This window comes from Spinacia oleracea, chromosome 4 (assembly GCF_020520425.1).
Source record: "Spinacia oleracea cultivar Varoflay chromosome 4, BTI_SOV_V1, whole genome shotgun sequence".
In the NCBI taxonomy this organism is placed as follows: Eukaryota; Viridiplantae; Streptophyta; class Magnoliopsida; order Caryophyllales; family Amaranthaceae; genus Spinacia; species Spinacia oleracea.
The window spans coordinates 3,777,648-3,795,911 of record NC_079490.1 but is presented as its reverse complement, the minus strand read 5'-3'; the positions used below and the strand labels follow the sequence as shown (position 1 = coordinate 3,795,911).

Genomic DNA, 18,264 nt, shown 5'->3' with positions numbered 1-18,264 from the left:
AGTTATCGAAATTCCGGTCTTCGGTTCGGCCCGGGTTAGTTTGTGTCCTAAAGTAGGTTAAGTCATGCCCGAATCAAAGAGAGCAAGAGGGAAACAAGTTTTGTACTTCGTATGAGCTAATATAGCAAAAGACCAATCATCAGTACAACTTCTATTATTTCCATTTCTCATCAGAAAGATGCATTCAATCTAAAAATGACTGACAAGCCTAATACTATGTATCACCTGAACAGGTAACTTAAATCTGTACATATCAATATTATCATACAATACAAGACACTAGCAATACAGGAACATCATACGTAATTATTATCTACTACGAAATACTACGTATAAGTCTATAAGGCACGGCCTTGTGTTCATCTTTAAACATATCGAATTAACCTACTAATTTCGTATAAACGATCTACAAATCTATAACATATATATATATATATATATATATATATATATATATATATATATATATATATATATATATATATATATATATATATATATATATATATATATATATATATATATATATATATATATATATCACATAACATCATCACCTCTTCTTTTAGACATTTCGATTTCATGAGCAACAATAAGTTCAGAAGGAAAACCAGCATCTGATGTTTCTGTAGGAACCATAATCTCATCATCAGCAGTAAAATGGTAACTTTCACCAATAGATCGTAAAAACTGGTAAACTTCGAACATCGTAGGCCGTTCTTTCGCCGTAGGTGATACACAGTTACAAGCAACTTTCAGAAACTGAGTAAGCTCATGATCAACTCCCTTGTTGAGTAAAGACTTATCGATTGAAGAACGAAGATCGTTTTTCTCTGACAACTGATAAATCCATTCAACCAAACTACCTTTGAAGGTTTCTTCTTCGGGTCCAATTGAGACATGGGTGGGTTTCTGACCCGTGATAAGTTCTAAAAGCACAGTTCCAAAGCTGAAAATATCTCCCTTCGGAGTTGCAACGAGTGTTCTTGCATACTCGGGGGCGATATACCCCAGATCACCGAACTCCCCGTTCACGAACGTGCTTAAATGGGTGTCGATCGGGTTCATGAGCCTCGCAAGCCCGAAATCCGACAGTTTCGGGCCGAAATCCTCGTCTAACAACACGCATTTCGAGCTTATGTTTCTATGGAGGATTCTAGGGTTGCAATTGTGATGCATCCAAGCTAAACCTTTCGCCGCTCCAATGGCAATTTTAAGCCTCACAGGCCACTCTAACGGGTTTTCAACGGGTTCTGAGGGGTGAAGCCAGTTATAGAGGTTTCCTTTTGCCATGTGTTTGTACACCAAGAACCTCTCTTTCTTCGCTACACAGTAACCTAATAGAGGGACTAAGTTCTGGTGTTTTACACTTCCCACCGTTTTCATCTCTGACAAGAATTCTTTCTCCGTTCTCTGCGAATCTTGCAGTCTCTTCACTGTGAGGAGTGTACCGTCAGGCATCGTTGCCTTGTACATGATTCCCATTCTTCCGGAACCAATCATGTTGTTGTTGCTGAAGCTGTTGGTCGCTTTCATCAGGTCGTCCAAACTCATTTTTGAAACCGACTTCTCAAACATAGTGACCTGAAAATATGATTGAATTTGCTTTTTGCTTTAGCACTAAGATGAAAAAAGAAAATAATACTGTAATAAAGTATATCTAAGTTAGGCTTTGTTCTCTCCACCTTATCTTATTGCTTATTAGACCAGACTAGAAAAAGAAAAAACACTCACAGAAAATATTCATACCATACCAAATTAGGAAGAATCAAACCAAACCAGACCAAATTAGGAAGAATCAAACCAAACCAGAGCAGAAACTAGAAAATCAGACCAGACGAGGTGAAACTAGAAAATCAGACCAGACCAGGTGAAAAGAACCGAGCTTACTCAGACTAGTTCTCCTCAAGTACTTTTGTCAGATCCTACATGCATATCAATACCATCCAAGCAAAAAACAAAGAAAGCAAAAAACACAGAAAATATTTACCAGGTGAAAAGAACAAAGCCTTACTCGGACTCTTTAGTTCTCCTCAAGTACTTTTGTTAGACCCTACATACAAATCAATACTAGGCAAGCACGGAACTAGGACACATAACAGTACTCAACCACACTAGACCAGGAAGAATCGTACCAAACCAGACCAGAAACTAAAAGTAAAACCACACCAGGTGAAAAGAACATAGCCTTACTCAAACTCTTTAGTCTCCACTTCTCCTCAAGTACTTTTGTCAAATCCTACATACGAATCAATACTAGGCAAGCACGAAGCTAGGACACATAACAAATTAGACCATGAAGAATCATACCAAACCATACCAGAAACTAGAAAATTAGATTAGACAAGGTAAAAAGAACATAGCCTTACTCAGACTCTTTAGTTCTCCTCAAGTACTTTTCTCAGATCCTACATACGAATCAATACTATCCAAGCACGAAACTAGGACACATACCAATATATTCAACCTAAGTACCCTGAGTCGGAGTAACAAAGAAATACATAAACCAATTAACCAAAGTAGTAAAACTGTAAAAGCTATAAGAACTTACCTTAACAGCTTTAGTTCCTTTCATACTCTTAGCCCATCTGTTACCTTCAGGATCTTCAACCTTCTTCCTGATAACTTTCATCTTCGATATGTAAATGAACGCAACACCCGTCACAACAATCATGAGAGTTAAACCTCCAGCTACACCCCCAGCAATAGCACCAATATGTGACTTCTTCGGAGAAGTACAAAGATCCAAAGGAACCCCACAAAGTCCCGGATTATTATCATAACTATCCTTCGAAATATGAAATTTTCCAAATTCAGGGACTTGTCCCGACAAATTGTTGTTGGCAACCGTAAAACTATGAATCCGAGTTAAGCTACCAAATTCCAAGGGTATTTGGCCGGAAAACCGGTTGTGATCAAGGTGAATACCATTCAAGAATGAACAATTTGCAAGATTTTCCGGTATTGGACCCGAGAAATAGTTGTTAGAAAGATCAAGTTCTGTTACATAACCTATGTATTTCGAGATATTCGAAGGAAGTGAGCCATTCAAATTGTTTCCAGAAAGATCTAACCCAGTCATACTTGTACAATCCTCAAGTCCGAGCGGAAATTCGCCCTCTAAACCCATATCAGCTAGCTTAATGTTCAGCACCCTGCTCTCTTCTGGGTGCCAACATTCAATTCCATTGAATTTACAAATTGCACCTTCAGTTTTGTTGTTGAAATTCCATGTTACATTTAAGTAACCATTAGGATCCTTAAATGAATCGAAAATCCTTCTTAAACATTGAACATCAGTTTTAGTCCCACAAATTCCATAACAACTCACTAATATCAGCAAAAACCTCATTCCATATTCTATAGAAGCAGCAGGTTTTCTATTGTGGGCCATTTGAACTCCAATTATGCTTCAAAAAATGCAAAATTTTGAACCAAAGTGGTAAAAATATGAACAAAAATGGTATAACCTATGATTTATTGCTCAAAAATGAAAAATTTAGGAGTGAAATTAACCAATAATTTCCACTGAATATCTGTATAACCTATGATTTACTACATATCTATGTATTCCACTGAATTACAACCAATAATATCCTATAATTGAGAGCAATCAAAGAAATAGGGGATAAAAAGAGCATTAAAACCCTAGAAATTGACAAGTTTTCTAATTATGAAACTACAATAATAACTTGGAATTCTGGGGAAAATGAAGCAACCCAATTCAATTCAAGCTAAAATAATTGAAATAAGCAAGAGTTGAGACATACCCAGAACTAAAGATTGCACCTTTGGAGCTCAAAGAAGAGGTGAAAATGTTGAAGAAGGGAGTTTTGAAGGGAATTAATTAATAATAATCAAAGAGTATTTCAATGGAGAAAATCAACCCAAAATAATAAGTAAGTCAAGATAGAAGACTTGGAGGGTCACTTTCCAAAGACACCAAAAAAAGGAGGAAAGATCATAGGAAATTTAAGTCCCTTTCTTTGACAATTCAAACCTGGGTTTTACTGGTGAATTTGGTTGGTAATACACTGATACGCACTGATACTGTAATTAGTGAATCAGTAAATCCAATAAAGGAGGCAAAGGGGTAAAAAACCCGGGAAGAAATAAAATGGCGGTAAAAAAGAATTACTGTTAGAGACTTACGGTAATGAGTTTCGCCGTACGTAATAAGTAAGAGTTAAATACACGAAGTATATTGTATACCGTAGCTTTAAAAGTTTAGGATTAAACGAGAATATCACTCGCCAACTAGTGTTATTGGTGTTTGATTAAGATTTAAATACATGAAGCATATTGTAGCTTTACGAGTTATACATAAGCATAATTCATTTTTATAAAATGTTAGTTTAGGAATTAGGATTGAATGAGAACATCACTTGTTCAATCGGTATTATCGATGTTTGATTCATTTTTAATGTTTTCTTTTAAAAAATTTATACGACTATACACTTCTCAGGGTTGAAAATGATGTATTGTGCTCCAAGGACTACACATAATAAGCTAAAAAATAGAAATATTAACTTAAAATAAACATCAATTATGCTGATCAACGCGTGATTTTGACATGCATTCCTAAATTAATTCCAATTTAGAAAATGTATTAAACACTTATTTACAAATGTTTATAAATAGTAAAACCAATTCTTTATCTTTTATACGAGTAATTAAGTCCTATTATTTACAGAATTTACGACAAAATCACGCGATTAATTACTCTTATTTATTTACAACAATGTTTTTTTTTACTTGTATATTTTCCACAAACTAATTTGATGAATTTCCACTAAACGGGTCCAATACGGTAGAGCAAGTGAGGAAAAATGTCAAGTTAAAATGGGCCCACCATAACGTGTTTAGTTGACTGCGTTTACTTATTGGTTTGGGTAGTCTAAACTTTTATGGTCCAACTTCTTTTCGACTGTCCTACACGACTACACTCCTCTCTTTCTTGCTCACAAACTACAACAAATTCACACTTGATCGATAAATTATCATACATTGAGGATAGGGTACGGTACTCGTGTTAGAATATGCCGTGAATCGGTTAAATCCTCTTCGAATAATTTAATATAGAGGTCTTTCAAAATTTACGGTATCTGTTATCATGGGAGGAATATCTGTTTGAGTCTATTTTTTGAACATTTTTTCGTATCTGTATATAGAGTACTATAAACTAAAAGTAGGCTCAAACAATACCTCTACATGTACTCCGTATTATGCGTAATGCTTGGGAGTGGTTCAGTTAGGGTCCCAACGGCGTAATGCTTGGGAGTGGCTCAAGCGATGACCTGCGGAGCTGGGCTGGTTCACCTGTGCTAGGTGCTGGTTCAGTTAGGGTCCCTTCTTCTTACCTATTAAAAAAAATAAAAAAAATGTACTCCGTATTATGTAATTTGTACTTCTCAAACAGTACCTGTAGGAACTAAAACAGTAGGCTCAACTAAAATAGGTCAAAACCTAGTTGTATTATGTAATTTGTACTTCTCAAGATCAGTAAACTTTCCCTCTACATGTGAACGTACCCAATACATTGTTAGTGAACCACGTTAAGTATGTGCTATTTATTTACTTTCTTAATTTGCCTTTCTTGCGTCCGTTGTAACAACCCGATTATGCCAAATCAGATCAGAAGTTTCAAATCGTGTGATTAAGTTGTTCACGAACAAAAATGACTTGAGTAGTTATGTAATAAGGCGTTTGAATTCCTACTTTTTTTTTTAATAAGGTTAAAGATTTAATTCCTATTACAATTTGGAAAATTTTGTAATATTAATCCAACCTTTGGCCGGTTTTCTTTTATTAATCCCACCTACGACATATTTTTTAATAATCCCACCTTTACTACCCAACGACTTTTATTAATCTACTTAATAAATGAGTTTTGACTGAGATTGACATACGGTCCACAACTTATTACAAGCGTATTTGCTTAATTGCCTTAATAAGAGTTTTGACTGAGGTTGCCACAAGGCCCACAACTTATCACAAGCGTATTTGGCTATTTGCTCAACCGTTGGTTTAGAATTTAGACCCATACCCAAAAGTTAAGTGGATCCAAAGTATGAAAAGGAAAGAGGTTATAAACAAATATTCCCCCATTCCAAAAACACGCACCGTTTTGACTTTTTGCACTGATATAATATATAATATTGTAATTATTATGTATTCTATCATGCACTATTCACATAATTCACATTGATCCTATTTCATTTCTACTATATAAAAACAAATGTTAGTATATAATATATTGTTGCATTCATCTTAATATATATTTTCGAAATATTAATATTTTATAAGTGTTTTTTATAATATGTAGTTAAAAATTTTGGTGGTCAAAGTTGTGCATTGACAAACGTATTCAGTTAAAATAATGCGAGTATTCCGGAACAAAAGGAAGTACACCCCCTTGGACCAATTTGAAAGACTTCCGAAACTTGGTTTCGAAAACTCTCGAAAATGTGGGCATTGAAATGGAGAAATTCCCTTCATAGACTTCCACCAAGAAATGGACCTTTTTGGCGCGCGAAATCGTTGTCAATGGGATTGCTCTCACTGGCTTTGTAAATTTATTTTTCCATAGGCTTAGGCACGACCCGGCCCGGCAAGAGGGCATGTGGTTTTGCGCCATGTATGAGCCTCCTTTTTGAAATTTTTGACACGGTTTGACGGTCATGCCCAACGCGAAATAAATGGACTTGGTGTGAGACAAACTCGTTCAAGCCCAAGGCTCAAGGGCTCAACATGAAGCCCAACTTGGCATGGCCCGACTCACAACCATCTATACGAATATCTGGCTAATAGAATTACTTCTTGACTAGGCCAAATTTCTAGACATATGCTTAGTTTCACTTCAGCTTTTTCGAGGGGGACCGGAGCCGCCAACGGGGCTCGAAACGATAGTTAATCCGTATTTGGTTAGAGAATACTCGTATACTCCGTATTGCTCTCACTAGCATGTAAATTTATTTTTCCATATATTAGGCTTAGGCACGACCCGATCCGATACAAGGGCATGTGATCTTGGGCCATTTTTGAAAATTTTGGCACGGCCCTGCCCTGCCGGCAGGAAACAAATGGGCTTAGTTTTTTCTTTTTCTCATATCGAATTCAATCAGGCCCAGGGCTCAAGGGTTCAACACGAAGCCAACTCGGCATAGCCCGACCCACAACCATCTATAAGAATGACTGGCTAAGAGAATTCAATTGCTAACTGCTATACCCGGGTACAGCCAACTCTGGCTGTATACCCCCCAAAAATGACGGGCTCATATTGTTTGTTCATTCTTGTCGACTGTTTGTTCTTTTTTATTGTACTGTTTGTTCATTCTTATTGTACTGTTTGTTCTTTCTTGTTGTACTGTTTGTTCATTTTTGTTGTACTGTTTGTTTCTTTCATGTTGTTTTTTAAATTCATCATCAAATTTTCATAATTGTTGTATTTTTTGTTCTTTCTTCTAGAACTTTATGTTTTTTTTAATATTGTTTGTTCTTTCTTGTCTATTTGTTTGTTTATAATAATCATATGGTTAATGTTCATAATTAAACTCTTCATTAATCTTTTATTATTTCTTTTTGTATTGTTTGTTCTTTCTTGTTGTACTGTTTGTTCTTTCTTGTTGTTTTTTAAATTCATTCATCAAACTTATTGTTGTATTGTTTGTTCTTTCATGTTGGCTTTAAAATTCATCATAAAATTGTTCATAATTGTTGTATTGTTTGTGCTTTTTTGTGGAATTTTATGTTCTTCTTTATATTGTTTGTTATTTTTTGTTTATTTTTTTGTTCATAATAATTATCTGCTTTATTGTTTGTTCTTTCTTGTTGTATTGTGTGTTCTTTCATGTTGGCTTTAAAATTCATAATGAAATTGTTCACTTCATTGGTCTTTTATGTTTTTACAAGCGCCTATATTGTTTATTTCCAAATAAATAAATAAATGTTCATTTCCAAAATAGTAAATGTTCATTCCAAATAACTAAATAAATGTTCTTTTTCGAAATAGTAAATGTTCATTTTTGTAGTTTATTTCCAAATAAATAAATAAATGTTCATTTCCAAAATAGTAAATGTTCATTCCAAATAAATAAATAAATAAATGTTCATTTCCGAAATAGTAAATGTTCATTTTTGTACCAGTATATTAATGTTCATTTTAAACAACACAAAACGACATCGTTTTGGATGGGGGTACAGCCAGCTTTGGCTGTACCCGGGTATAGCCAAAAATTTGCGAAGAGAATTAGTTCTTGACTAGGCCATATTTCTAGACATAATGCTTACTTCCTCTTCAGGGGTTCAAAAGAATAGTTAATCTGTATTTGGTTAGATAATACTCGTATATGCCATAAACATAAACAAATATGTACGTAAGAACTCGAACTCTACATGAAATATGATCCCTTGGATGGAATACAATTACAGAGCAATTAACATATTTGCATCTCTCTACTAAATGTAGAAAAACAATAATGCACTCTCAAGAACGATGGTTTACAACTTTACATACAATCAAACAACATTCAAGAACCTTCCACTTACGTTTAGACGAAGTTAAGCTTGACCTGGTGGAAAGGAGAACACCTGTCAACCCAAAGTTCAGAAGCGCAATGCTTCAATCCCAATCCCACTAGGGGAACTTTCGAAGCAAGATCCTCTTACCCTTTCCCGAACTCGATCCCAAAGCCTTAACAAGCTCTGAAGATTGAATCAATAACGAGATTTAGACCAAGTTAAGCTTGATCCGGTGGAAAAGAGAACACCTTCCAACCTATAGTTCAGGAGCGCAATGCTTCAATCCCACTAGTGGAATTTTCGGGGAAAGTCCTCTTACCTTCTCCCAACTCAATCCCAAACCCCTAACAAGTTCCGGAGATTGAATCAATCACGTGACACACAAACAACCTGCTTACCCACATTTTTACCAGTAAAGAGACCAACAAGAGCAGAAGGAGCGCTCTCTAATCCTTCATTCATATCTTCAATATACACAATCTTCCCTTCCCTATAGTAAGCACCAACCTGTTCTACAAATTTAGGAAACAAATGCAAGTAATCACTCTGAAGAAACCCTTTTATTGTGAGCCGGTTTCTAATGATCGAAAACAGGTTATGGATCCCTTCTTTGTCATGGTTGCTATGTTGAGACACCATTCCACAAACAGCTATTCTACCATGAACTCTCATGTTTAAGAGGACGGCGTCTAGCATGGCTCCTCCGACATTCTCAAAGTATATGTCGATTCCCTCGGGAAAAAATCTGGTCAGAAAACGGCGTATATATGACATCAGATTACGAACATATATAGTTAATTATATACTGATATACATAACCTATACGGCCCGTTTACTAGCTGGTCATAAATAATGGTGTCAATGGAAATGAATTTGTGTGTTAATTTGAAAAGAAAATCAATATTCATTCCCATGGTAATGCTAATACCCGTAAAATTGTCTGCTTTTCTTCATAAGTTTTCATTACCATTCATTACCATTCGTGGAGTGGTATTTGGTAGGAATGCAAATTTATGAAGAATAAACACAAGTTTGAGATAAACTTTCATTACCATGGATATTATGATGTTAATTTTCTTGCCATATAACACTTGGATTTATTCCTATTCCCACCATTTATTACCGGCTGCCAAACGGGCCGATATGGGTATAAATTAAGTTAACAACATAACATCATTGGCATCTCCCATCTGTAGTTCTGTACAGTTTGAGGATCCAAGTTCAAATTCATGAATTCTTCACCATACAGAGAGCTAGAAAGATTATGATGAGGAATCATATAAGAGAAAGAACGATTCACAACTTAATTAGATCATCTTCTGACATATTCTCCTTCTTTAGGGTTGCAAATAAGCCGAGTCGAGCTGAGTAATAATGCTATCGAGCTAAACTTGTTAAGGAATATTGGTGTTCGAACATTCTCGAGCTTGAACGAGTTTATTTATTTATTTTTATATTTTCCATTTTTTTTAATGTTCGAGCTGAGCTTGTTTAATAAAATACTTGCTCAAGCTCGGGTTGAGCTTGCTCGTTTGTATTTAGAAGCTTCTTCCAGTAAACATACATCAGGCCGCTTCATAGAATCTCACAACTTCTTAGAATTTCGCAACTTGCTCATTCACAACGAGTAGATCTAGTACACTCTTTGGTCATTCTATAATACCAATGCTACATTAGGTGTCTATAATCATACTCCGTACTAATATATCAGTATAGGCCAGTTTACAATGTCTATATTGTATTATATGTTACTTAACAATCAATTCGACGTAATTCTAATTAAATTTAAGTTACTTCTAAGCATGTGATAACATAGTAAGACTTGAATGTCTTAAGCCAGACAAGTTTCTAAGAGTTCAGCTGTCAAGCTAATGTTCGAAAAGAATATATGCTAAAAGGATGTACTGACACTAAGAACATACAGAGTATGTGAATAGCATGAATGGAAGTACTGAACCTATTCTAGCTAAAGAGTGGCAGACATTAAGGATGGTGATAGTCAGATAGTGATGTTTTAGTTGTCGATCAGACTGTTCTTTCGCCTTTTTTTCTTTTCTTTTTTTTTCTCTTTTTTTTTTGTTTTTTTCTTTTGGTGGCGGAATTGTGAAACGACTACTACTTCCTCTTCTTTCCTGTAAATGATTCCAGGTGCAGCCCACATAAGAGAAACTAGCAACTTGATAGCTAAGTTTGGTATTCCCTGATTTCAGTACTATTGCAAAAAAGGAACTGAAGCAGCATATTGAAAGCTAGTGGTCAATAATTAGTTATGGAGTACTATTAACTAATGATTTAACCCCATTGTTTGAGAGACTAGAGACCATTTTGACACTCAGACAGTTCTAAGGAATTCAGCTTATCTTCAGCAATAACACATCCGTATGACAATATGGTTCTGCATAGCTTAATCTTCTAGTCAAATGTTGTATTTAAGGCTCCGTTTGGTTCGGTGTAAAATGATTTTTCATGTAAAGTATTTTCCAAGGAAAACATAATTTCAAACTAGTTTTCCTTCGTTTGGTTCCTTAAAAGAAAATGGAAGAGATGATGAAGATTTAGGGGAAGAAGGGCGAGGGAAGAAGGGAGAGGGAGGTAAGGAGGAAAGGAGGAAAGGTGCAAAAGTGGTTTCCCATCTTTGAGGGAGTTATGGAAAATTGTTTTTCATCCCATGTTAAACCAAACAACGTAAAATGATTGAAAACGGGAAAAATCGTTTTCCATGAAATCGTTTTACACCCACAGAAAAGTTGCGAAACAAAAGAGCAAGTTTTCGATCTACTTGCCTTTTAAGAGTTGCATCAAGGTCTTGTTCTTCTTTGTAGTTGAAAGCATCATCAAATCCAAGTTTAGTTTTCAGTAGATCAACCTACCATACACAGAATCAAAAGAAGGTGGACAAACAATACCATGATTCAATCTACAAAACATGCATGCATAAACAGCAGTAAGTAAACCATTACCTTTTCTTTTGTGCCTGCACTACCAACAACATAGCAACCATATAATTTGGCAAGTTGACCAACTATCTGCCCAACGGCTCCAGAAGCTGCAGAGACGAAAACACGATCCCCTTTTTTAGGAGAACAGATTTCGTAAAACCCTGCATAAGCAGTAAATCCTGGCATACCTGCATAGACATGCCAACAGCTTAGTAACTCAAACTTGAAATTCGGCATAGCAAATTGAAATTCACCAAAGTTATGGCCTACTATGCATCAATAGTATGCGATGGGAGCTATGTGGCCAAGATAAGAAATGTTTATTAAGGATTCCTGAAAATTATTTTTTAAGGTGAAAAGAACAAAGCCTAAGTTCTAGCATTCGTATTAGCTAGCTAAGACAAGCAAGGGCGGAGATAATGGGGGTGGGGGCGGCCAGCCCCAACAATTTTAAATAAAACTTATACTTCCTTCGTTCCTTAAATATTGCACCGTGGTTGACTTTGACTCTAAATATCTCAAATCGTGTGTAAGTAAAAAATTATAAAAAATTGATATTTAGATAATATATATCGACACGAATCTAACATTGACCCCACATGACTAAAATTTTCTTATGTATCAATCACAAAAAATGGCCAAAGTCATAGTAAGAATAGTGTAAAAAACAAAATGGTGCCATATTTACGGAACGGAGGAAGTATATAGTACTAAATACCAAAATATATCACTAAATAATCCTTGCCTTAGTGGTTATTTCTGATTTATTAACGTACTCATGTAGTCTCTTTGGTCAAGGGTTCAAATCCTTTATACTACAATATAACTATGCTCTTTCATTTTTTCTTGGCTCCGCCATGAAGACAAGCCTCCTTCCTGGCCATAAGGAATACTAAGAAGAGGAGACATTTGTTGCAGATAATACATATATGTCGCACAAACACAGCTAAAGAGGTTCCCTACAGAAAATGGGTTCTTTTGACAACAGTTAAAAAGCCTTGAACTTTTGAAAGAAACGAATGTATTACTACAGCCTACAGATCCAGAAACAAAAATGGGCATAAACTTGGTTCTGTTATTGGCTTATATATCCATGTATTTCATAAATCATTAGGTTAATGGGACTGAACTAAACGGATCGATCAAGGAAGAATACTTTTGCGAACGAGCATCTTTGGCATTCTAGAGAAGTATATGATTATATGGAGCCACAGAGTTGCATAGTCACAGAGGGCTTATTGGCCTTACACGGAGTAGCTTCTCTGACAGTAAGTTGTCCCAAAAAATAATTAAAAAAGAATAAGGAAAAGAAAATGAGATCAGGTTCGTACCAAGAAGACCTATATGATAAGAAAGAGGGATATCATGTTGTTGAATCTTCCTCAGTTTCTTTGTATCCTCTATTAAGCTGTATTCTTCCCAGCCTGTAAATCCTGAAACAATATCTCCTGCCTGGAAATTTGGATCATCTGAATCTATGACTTTGGAGACACCGAATCCTTCAATAGGCTACACAATATGATACACATCAACACGGTTAGTGTTGAAGACTAATAATCAGGCTCAATAACACCAGAATCAGCAAGCTAAATTTCCATCAGAACCTGATTAGTCTTTTAGCCTAATTTGCTTGCTGTCATGATGTTTGTCCTTTTGCTTTGATTGTAAGCAGATTGTAATTGTACAATTACAACTGCATAGATATTTTCTTTCTGTTTCTTTGTCTTTTAGTATGAGGTCATACCGGTACTATATACACTGCTATAAGGATCAGCCTAGGGATTGTAATCTGAGAGATATTTTTTTTTTATCAGTGAATGATGAGAAAGAGCGGCTGATTATTCCCCTAATCATTTGCTTATCATTTTTATTTCGGTTTACTCAATATGGTATCAGTCTATCAGAGCTGTAGGTTGAAATTCTGAAAGCATTTGGTGTGGAAAAATCCTCTCAAAACACATAAAAACCTCATCTTTAGTTCACTGATAAATAGAACTCTGAAAGATCAAAATTTTCATTTCTATTTCATCATCTATTTCTGCCTGCATCTGATTAAAACACCAAGTTGTATTAATCAAAATGGCTAGAATGATAGATATACATAATCCATTATATTTGCACCCATCTGATGGGATTGCAACAGTCAGTAGCATAGAAAAGCTGACAGGATCTGGAAATTACAGAGAATGGAGGAGATCTATGGAGATTGTTCTCAACTCTAAGAGGAAGTTGGGATTTGTCACAGGTTCACTGGAAAGAGATCCTACACATGTTGTTAAAGGTGAACAATGGGACACCTGTAACAGCATGGTTAGTGCTTGGATCGTGTTCTCAGTGTCTGAATCCATCAAGAAGTCTATCTTGTTCATAGACTCACCTAAAGAGATCTGGAAACAACTTGAAACAAGGTTTTCTCAGACCAATGGATCAAGAAAATACAAATTCAATAGAGATGTATATGATCTGAAACAAAAAGGCAGAGCTGTGAGTGATTACTACACCTCTATCACTCTATGAAGTCCTTGTGGGAGGAAATAGATGACTGAATATACTTCCATCGGTTGCTAACATGACAAATGAAATCACCAATTTCATCAAAACTCTGAACAAGTAAAGGGAGGAGCAACACCTCTTTCAGTTTCTGAATGGGTTGGATGTATATGAACCTCAAAGGAGTCAGATTCTGATGCAAGTCGTTCTTCCTACTGTGGAGGTAGCATGTTCTACTTTCAAACAGGAAGAGTCTCAGAGAGATATCCTAAGAAGCTCGAGAGATGAGGAGGTGTGAGCCATGTATGGTAAAGGAAAAGAAGGTGGATGCACAGTCTGTGGAGCAACTGGTCACTCGGCTGAAGGATAACGGAGGGTTATTGGTTACCCTAAATGGCATCCTCAGTACAAGAAACAGCAAACGAAAGGAAAGGATAGAGAAACTGGTACAGGAAACAAATGGAGCAAAGGCAATTGCTTCAAAATTTGTTGCTAATGCTCAAGGAGAAGCAAGTGTACCTCTTCTTACTCCTCAGCAAATTGAAAAACTGCTGAAACTCTACCTGCTGGGCCGAACAACAACAACACCAAATTTGGATATGATACAGAAGAAGAGCTGGGCCAAGGGTTTGCAGGTATGATTTCGTGTTTTAATTCAAAAATCATGAAGAAAAACTTGGATTATAGATTCGGGAGCATCGGATCACATGAGCTCTTGTTTTGAACAACTAGACAATCCTGTCAAAGTTCAAAATAAGTCTAGAATAAACTTGCCTAATGGAAAAACTGCAGAGATTTCTCATATAGGTGAAGTGCATGTGAGTAACTAATTGAAACTTAGAAATGTTTTGTTTGTCCCTGAATTCAAGCATAACTTGATGTCTGTGAGTAAGATCATCAAAGATGAAAACTTTGAAGTTCAGTTTCATGATGATTTCTGTGTCATACAAGACAAAATCACACACAAACTGAAAGGGATGGCTGGTTATACTGACAAAACTGAAAGGGATGCCCGAATCGGTTTGTATTTCCTGGTAAATGAGGAAGAGGAAAATGTCTCTAATCTGTCAAAAAACTACATGGGCATGGCTGGTTATACTGACAAAATAGAGATAGAACGCAACGTTGCTAGAGTGAGCATCCGCACTCTTTGGCATAGCAGGCTAGGGCATGCCCCCTAGCTAGAATTAAACATACAGGATGCTTGCCTAAAATTTGCAGTGAGAAAAATGAAACAGTCTGTTTGACGTGCCCTATGTCAAGATTCACAAAATAGCCTTTCAATGCAAGCAAGTCAAAAGCAAAAACCAACTTTGACTTGATACACATTGATATATGGGGGTCCTATAAAGTAAATGCTAGAGGAAACTACAGATACTTCCTCACTGTGGTGGATGATTACTCAAGAAGCACATGGATTCACTTGCTAAAACTCAAGTCTGAGTCATATGGAGTGATTAGAAAATCTGTAATCTTTGTAACGAATCAGTTCAAGGCACAAGTCAGGACTATCCGGTCAGACAATGCCCTTGAATTTGATGATGCAAAATGCAGGCAATACTTTGGTGATCTAGGAATAGAGCACCAAACGTCATGTGTAGATAGGCCACAACAGAATGGCAAGGTTGAAAGGAGGCATAGAAACATACTGGAGATGGGAAGAGCCTTGAGATTCGAAGCAGGATTGCCCGTGTCTAGAAACTCAACCACGGGCTATTGCATACTTCTAGGATCATCACCTATGTCGTGGAAATCTAAAAAACAACAAGTTGTAGCAAGGTCTACAGCAGAAGCTGAATTTAGAGTCATGGCCCTAACCATCTGTGAAGTGACCTGGATTACTCAACTTCTGAAAGACTTAGGTCTCAATGAACTACCACGTGCTGTGCTCAAATGCGACAACAAAGCTGTTCTAGCTATCGCTGCTAATCCAGTCCAACATGAAAAGACTAAACCTGTTGAAATAGACTGTCATTTCATAATCAAAGCTCAATATGTTCCCTCACAGAATCAACTTGCTGACATACTCACTAAGTCCCTTCCTATTGTCAAACATGTTGACTTACTGTCCAAGTTAGGAGTTTCTACCTCACCTACTCCTAACTTGAGGGGGAGTGTTGAAGACTAATAATCAGGCTCGATAACACCAGCATCAGCAAGCTAATTTCCCATCAGAACCTGATTAGTCTTTTAGCCTAATTTGCTTGCTGTCATGATGTTTGTCCTTTTGCTTTGATTGTAAGCAGACTGTAATTGTACAATATCACAAGCCACAAGCATTCTATTATAAATTCTGGTTGAGTATACACTCCTCACATTCCAAAACAGAAGGCATATAGCTTGTTACTTTCGCTTCATAGTGTTAGTTGTTTTACAAAATTGGCGAAGTATTTAATGTAACAATCCCGGTTTTAAGAGTTTTTCGCTTCTTATTATCGTCTAATGCAGTATGTCTTACAAGGGTGCAACCACCACAAATAGCAACAACAAGTCTTGGGCGGGACGGTCTCGAATTAACTTATTGTGATCGTCAAAAGCCTAAAAAATTACAAGTCATCATAATGGTACATTATGTTAATCGGATTCGGGGACTAGTGTCGGACATGGGTACGTGTCCAAGTCTTCGACTCGGTTAAATTGTGAAAATTTTCCATGATTTCAGACCAAAATGAAGTATCGGAGTGTCCATATCCATGACCGAGGGTCGACTCGAGGACCCGAAGTCGACACGGGTACTTGAAGTAAAATGAAGAGTCCGAATAACATAGGTGGCAAACCAATCTCATAATCCATACAAGATATTGACATTCTTCCACTATAAAGTGAAGGGCCATGGATCAATCAGCAAGTTTAGGGTCTAGGGTTTAGTATTTGTCACCAATCCTTCAATAATTTCCCTTTTTCTTCATAATCTCCCAACCCCAAAAACACAACAATAAGGCATAAAGTCAACCCCAACCGTCAACCCTTTCTTGCTCAACCAAAGTTTCTATATTCTATTAACCTCCAACTAAAAATTGAAGCATAACCTCGGAATATGAGATCAAATCCCGTGTACATCATTACCCCCTCCGCGCATTAATAGTTCCAAGATTCTAAACAAGAAGAACATTAAAAGAGGTAGTATATTCTATTAACCCCTAACAAAAAATTGAAACATAACATAACTCGGGAATATGAGATCAAATCCCGTGTACATCATTATCCCTTCGCGTCAAAATAGTTGCAAGATTCTAAACAGGAAGAACATAAATGGAAGGAGTATTATTCTATTAACCTCCAACCAAAAATTTGAGGCATAACATAACCCTAATATGTCCAACCAAAAATTTGAAGCATAACATAACCCTAATCTTGTCCACATCATTTCCAAAACCCAAAAATCGAGGCATATAAACAGTTAAAAAATCCAATAATTGAAAGGCACGACAAAAGAAAGAAGCAAAATAGTTATTGGGAATTGTAAAAATTATACCTTGCCAGGAACAAAAGGTGGAATATAAGAACCCTGAAAATCGCGCATTCGAGCTCTCATGTAAGGATCACAGGAAAGATAGAGGTTCTTTACAAGAACAGAATTACACCCTTTTGAAATTTTGAGCTTAATTTGATTTCCCACTTTCAATTCCATGTCTGATTCCAATGGAGCTCGATCGATGTACCCTTTTAGTATTACTTGCTTGTTTTCCACTTCCATTAATTCCTCCATTTTTGCAGAATTCTGATTAAAAAAGATGTGATTTTTGGGTAGTTTTTTGGTTAATTTAGTGAGAAATTTGTATGTTTTTAAGAGGTTTTGGTGGTTGGTAAGAGTGATTTTGCAGAAGTTTGGTTTACTCTGTGGCTGCCAAAGCAGGGGTTGGGCTCATGGTTTGTATTCTTGGATGCATTAGTCGTTGACCGTTGACTTTTTATGCTTTTTTATTTGTTTTTTAATTTCGCCAAAATTAGCCGTTGACTGTTGACTTATCATGCTTTTTTATTTGTTTTTTAAATGTCCGATCATATTTGGGATGTGTTCTTTTCACCTTGAATTTTTTTGTCTAGTACTCCTGAATACAGAAATTGAGAAAAGTTGTACTCATTTTTTTTAGGTCGATAAGTTTTAATCAAGTGTTATAAGTTTTAATCAAGTGTTATAAGTTGACTCTCTCAATTTTACTCTCTTGCAATCTGGTATGATCAAATCCAATAAGTTTTAACCAGGTTTGATCTGATCATATTCGGTTAGTTCTTTTTGAAAAACCAACCGTTACTTAACACGGGTATATGGTGAAAGTTTTAGATACCAGAGGGGTATATGGTGAAAAAAAGA

General features: G+C 36.1%; 2 protein-coding genes across 4 annotated transcripts; both read right to left on the bottom strand.

Annotated features, from left to right (window-relative positions):
* Positions 1 to 139: 139 nt before the first annotated feature.
* On the bottom strand, positions 140 to 3,919 carry LOC110783388 (probably inactive leucine-rich repeat receptor-like protein kinase At5g48380). 3 transcript variants are annotated; one of them, XM_021987728.2, is made up of 3 exons: positions 3,771 to 3,919; positions 2,552 to 3,410; positions 521 to 1,584 (listed from the first exon to the last, which is right to left on the bottom strand). In XM_021987728.2, exons 2-3 carry the CDS (start codon positions 3,392 to 3,394, stop codon positions 541 to 543), a joined length of 1,887 nt encoding a protein of 628 aa, XP_021843420.2. In that variant the 5' UTR covers positions 3,395 to 3,410; positions 3,771 to 3,919; the 3' UTR covers positions 521 to 540. The 3 variants fall into 3 exon arrangements, with proteins under 3 accessions (XP_056682702.1, XP_021843420.2, XP_021843421.1); XM_021987729.2 differs by having other exon boundaries at positions 523 to 1,584; positions 2,552 to 3,207; XM_056826724.1 differs by having other exon boundaries at positions 140 to 1,584; positions 2,552 to 3,913.
* A 4,430-nt stretch (positions 3,920 to 8,349) lies between these two features.
* On the bottom strand, positions 8,350 to 17,806 carry LOC110783387 (2-alkenal reductase (NADP(+)-dependent)). The gene is made up of 5 exons (XM_021987727.2): positions 17,425 to 17,806; positions 12,791 to 12,968; positions 11,481 to 11,647; positions 11,304 to 11,386; positions 8,350 to 9,265 (listed from the first exon to the last, which is right to left on the bottom strand). Exons 1-5 carry the CDS (start codon positions 17,656 to 17,658, stop codon positions 8,887 to 8,889), a joined length of 1,041 nt encoding a protein of 346 aa, XP_021843419.2. The 5' UTR covers positions 17,659 to 17,806; the 3' UTR covers positions 8,350 to 8,886.
* Positions 17,807 to 18,264: the final 458 nt, after the last annotated feature.

What these genes read in the sequence shown, in the direction of transcription:
- LOC110783388 (XM_021987728.2), bottom strand. Translation starts at nt 3,394, where the DNA reads ATGGCCCACAATAGAAAACCTGCTGCTTCTATAGAATATGGAATGAGG. An exon ending in AAGGAACTAAAGCTGTTAAG is followed by an intron (nt 1,585 to 2,551) that starts GTAAGTTCTTAT and finishes TCATATTTTCAG; the next exon opens with GTCACTATGTTTGAGAAGTC.
- LOC110783387 (XM_021987727.2), bottom strand. Translation starts at nt 17,658, where the DNA reads ATGGAGGAATTAATGGAAGTGGAAAACAAGCAAGTAATACTAAAAGGG. An exon ending in TTATCATATAGGTCTTCTTG is followed by an intron (nt 11,648 to 12,790) that starts GTACGAACCTGA and finishes ATGTCTATGCAG; the next exon opens with GTATGCCAGGATTTACTGCT. An exon ending in GTGCAGGCACAAAAGAAAAG is followed by an intron (nt 11,387 to 11,480) that starts GTAATGGTTTAC and finishes TGTGTATGGTAG; the next exon opens with GTTGATCTACTGAAAACTAA.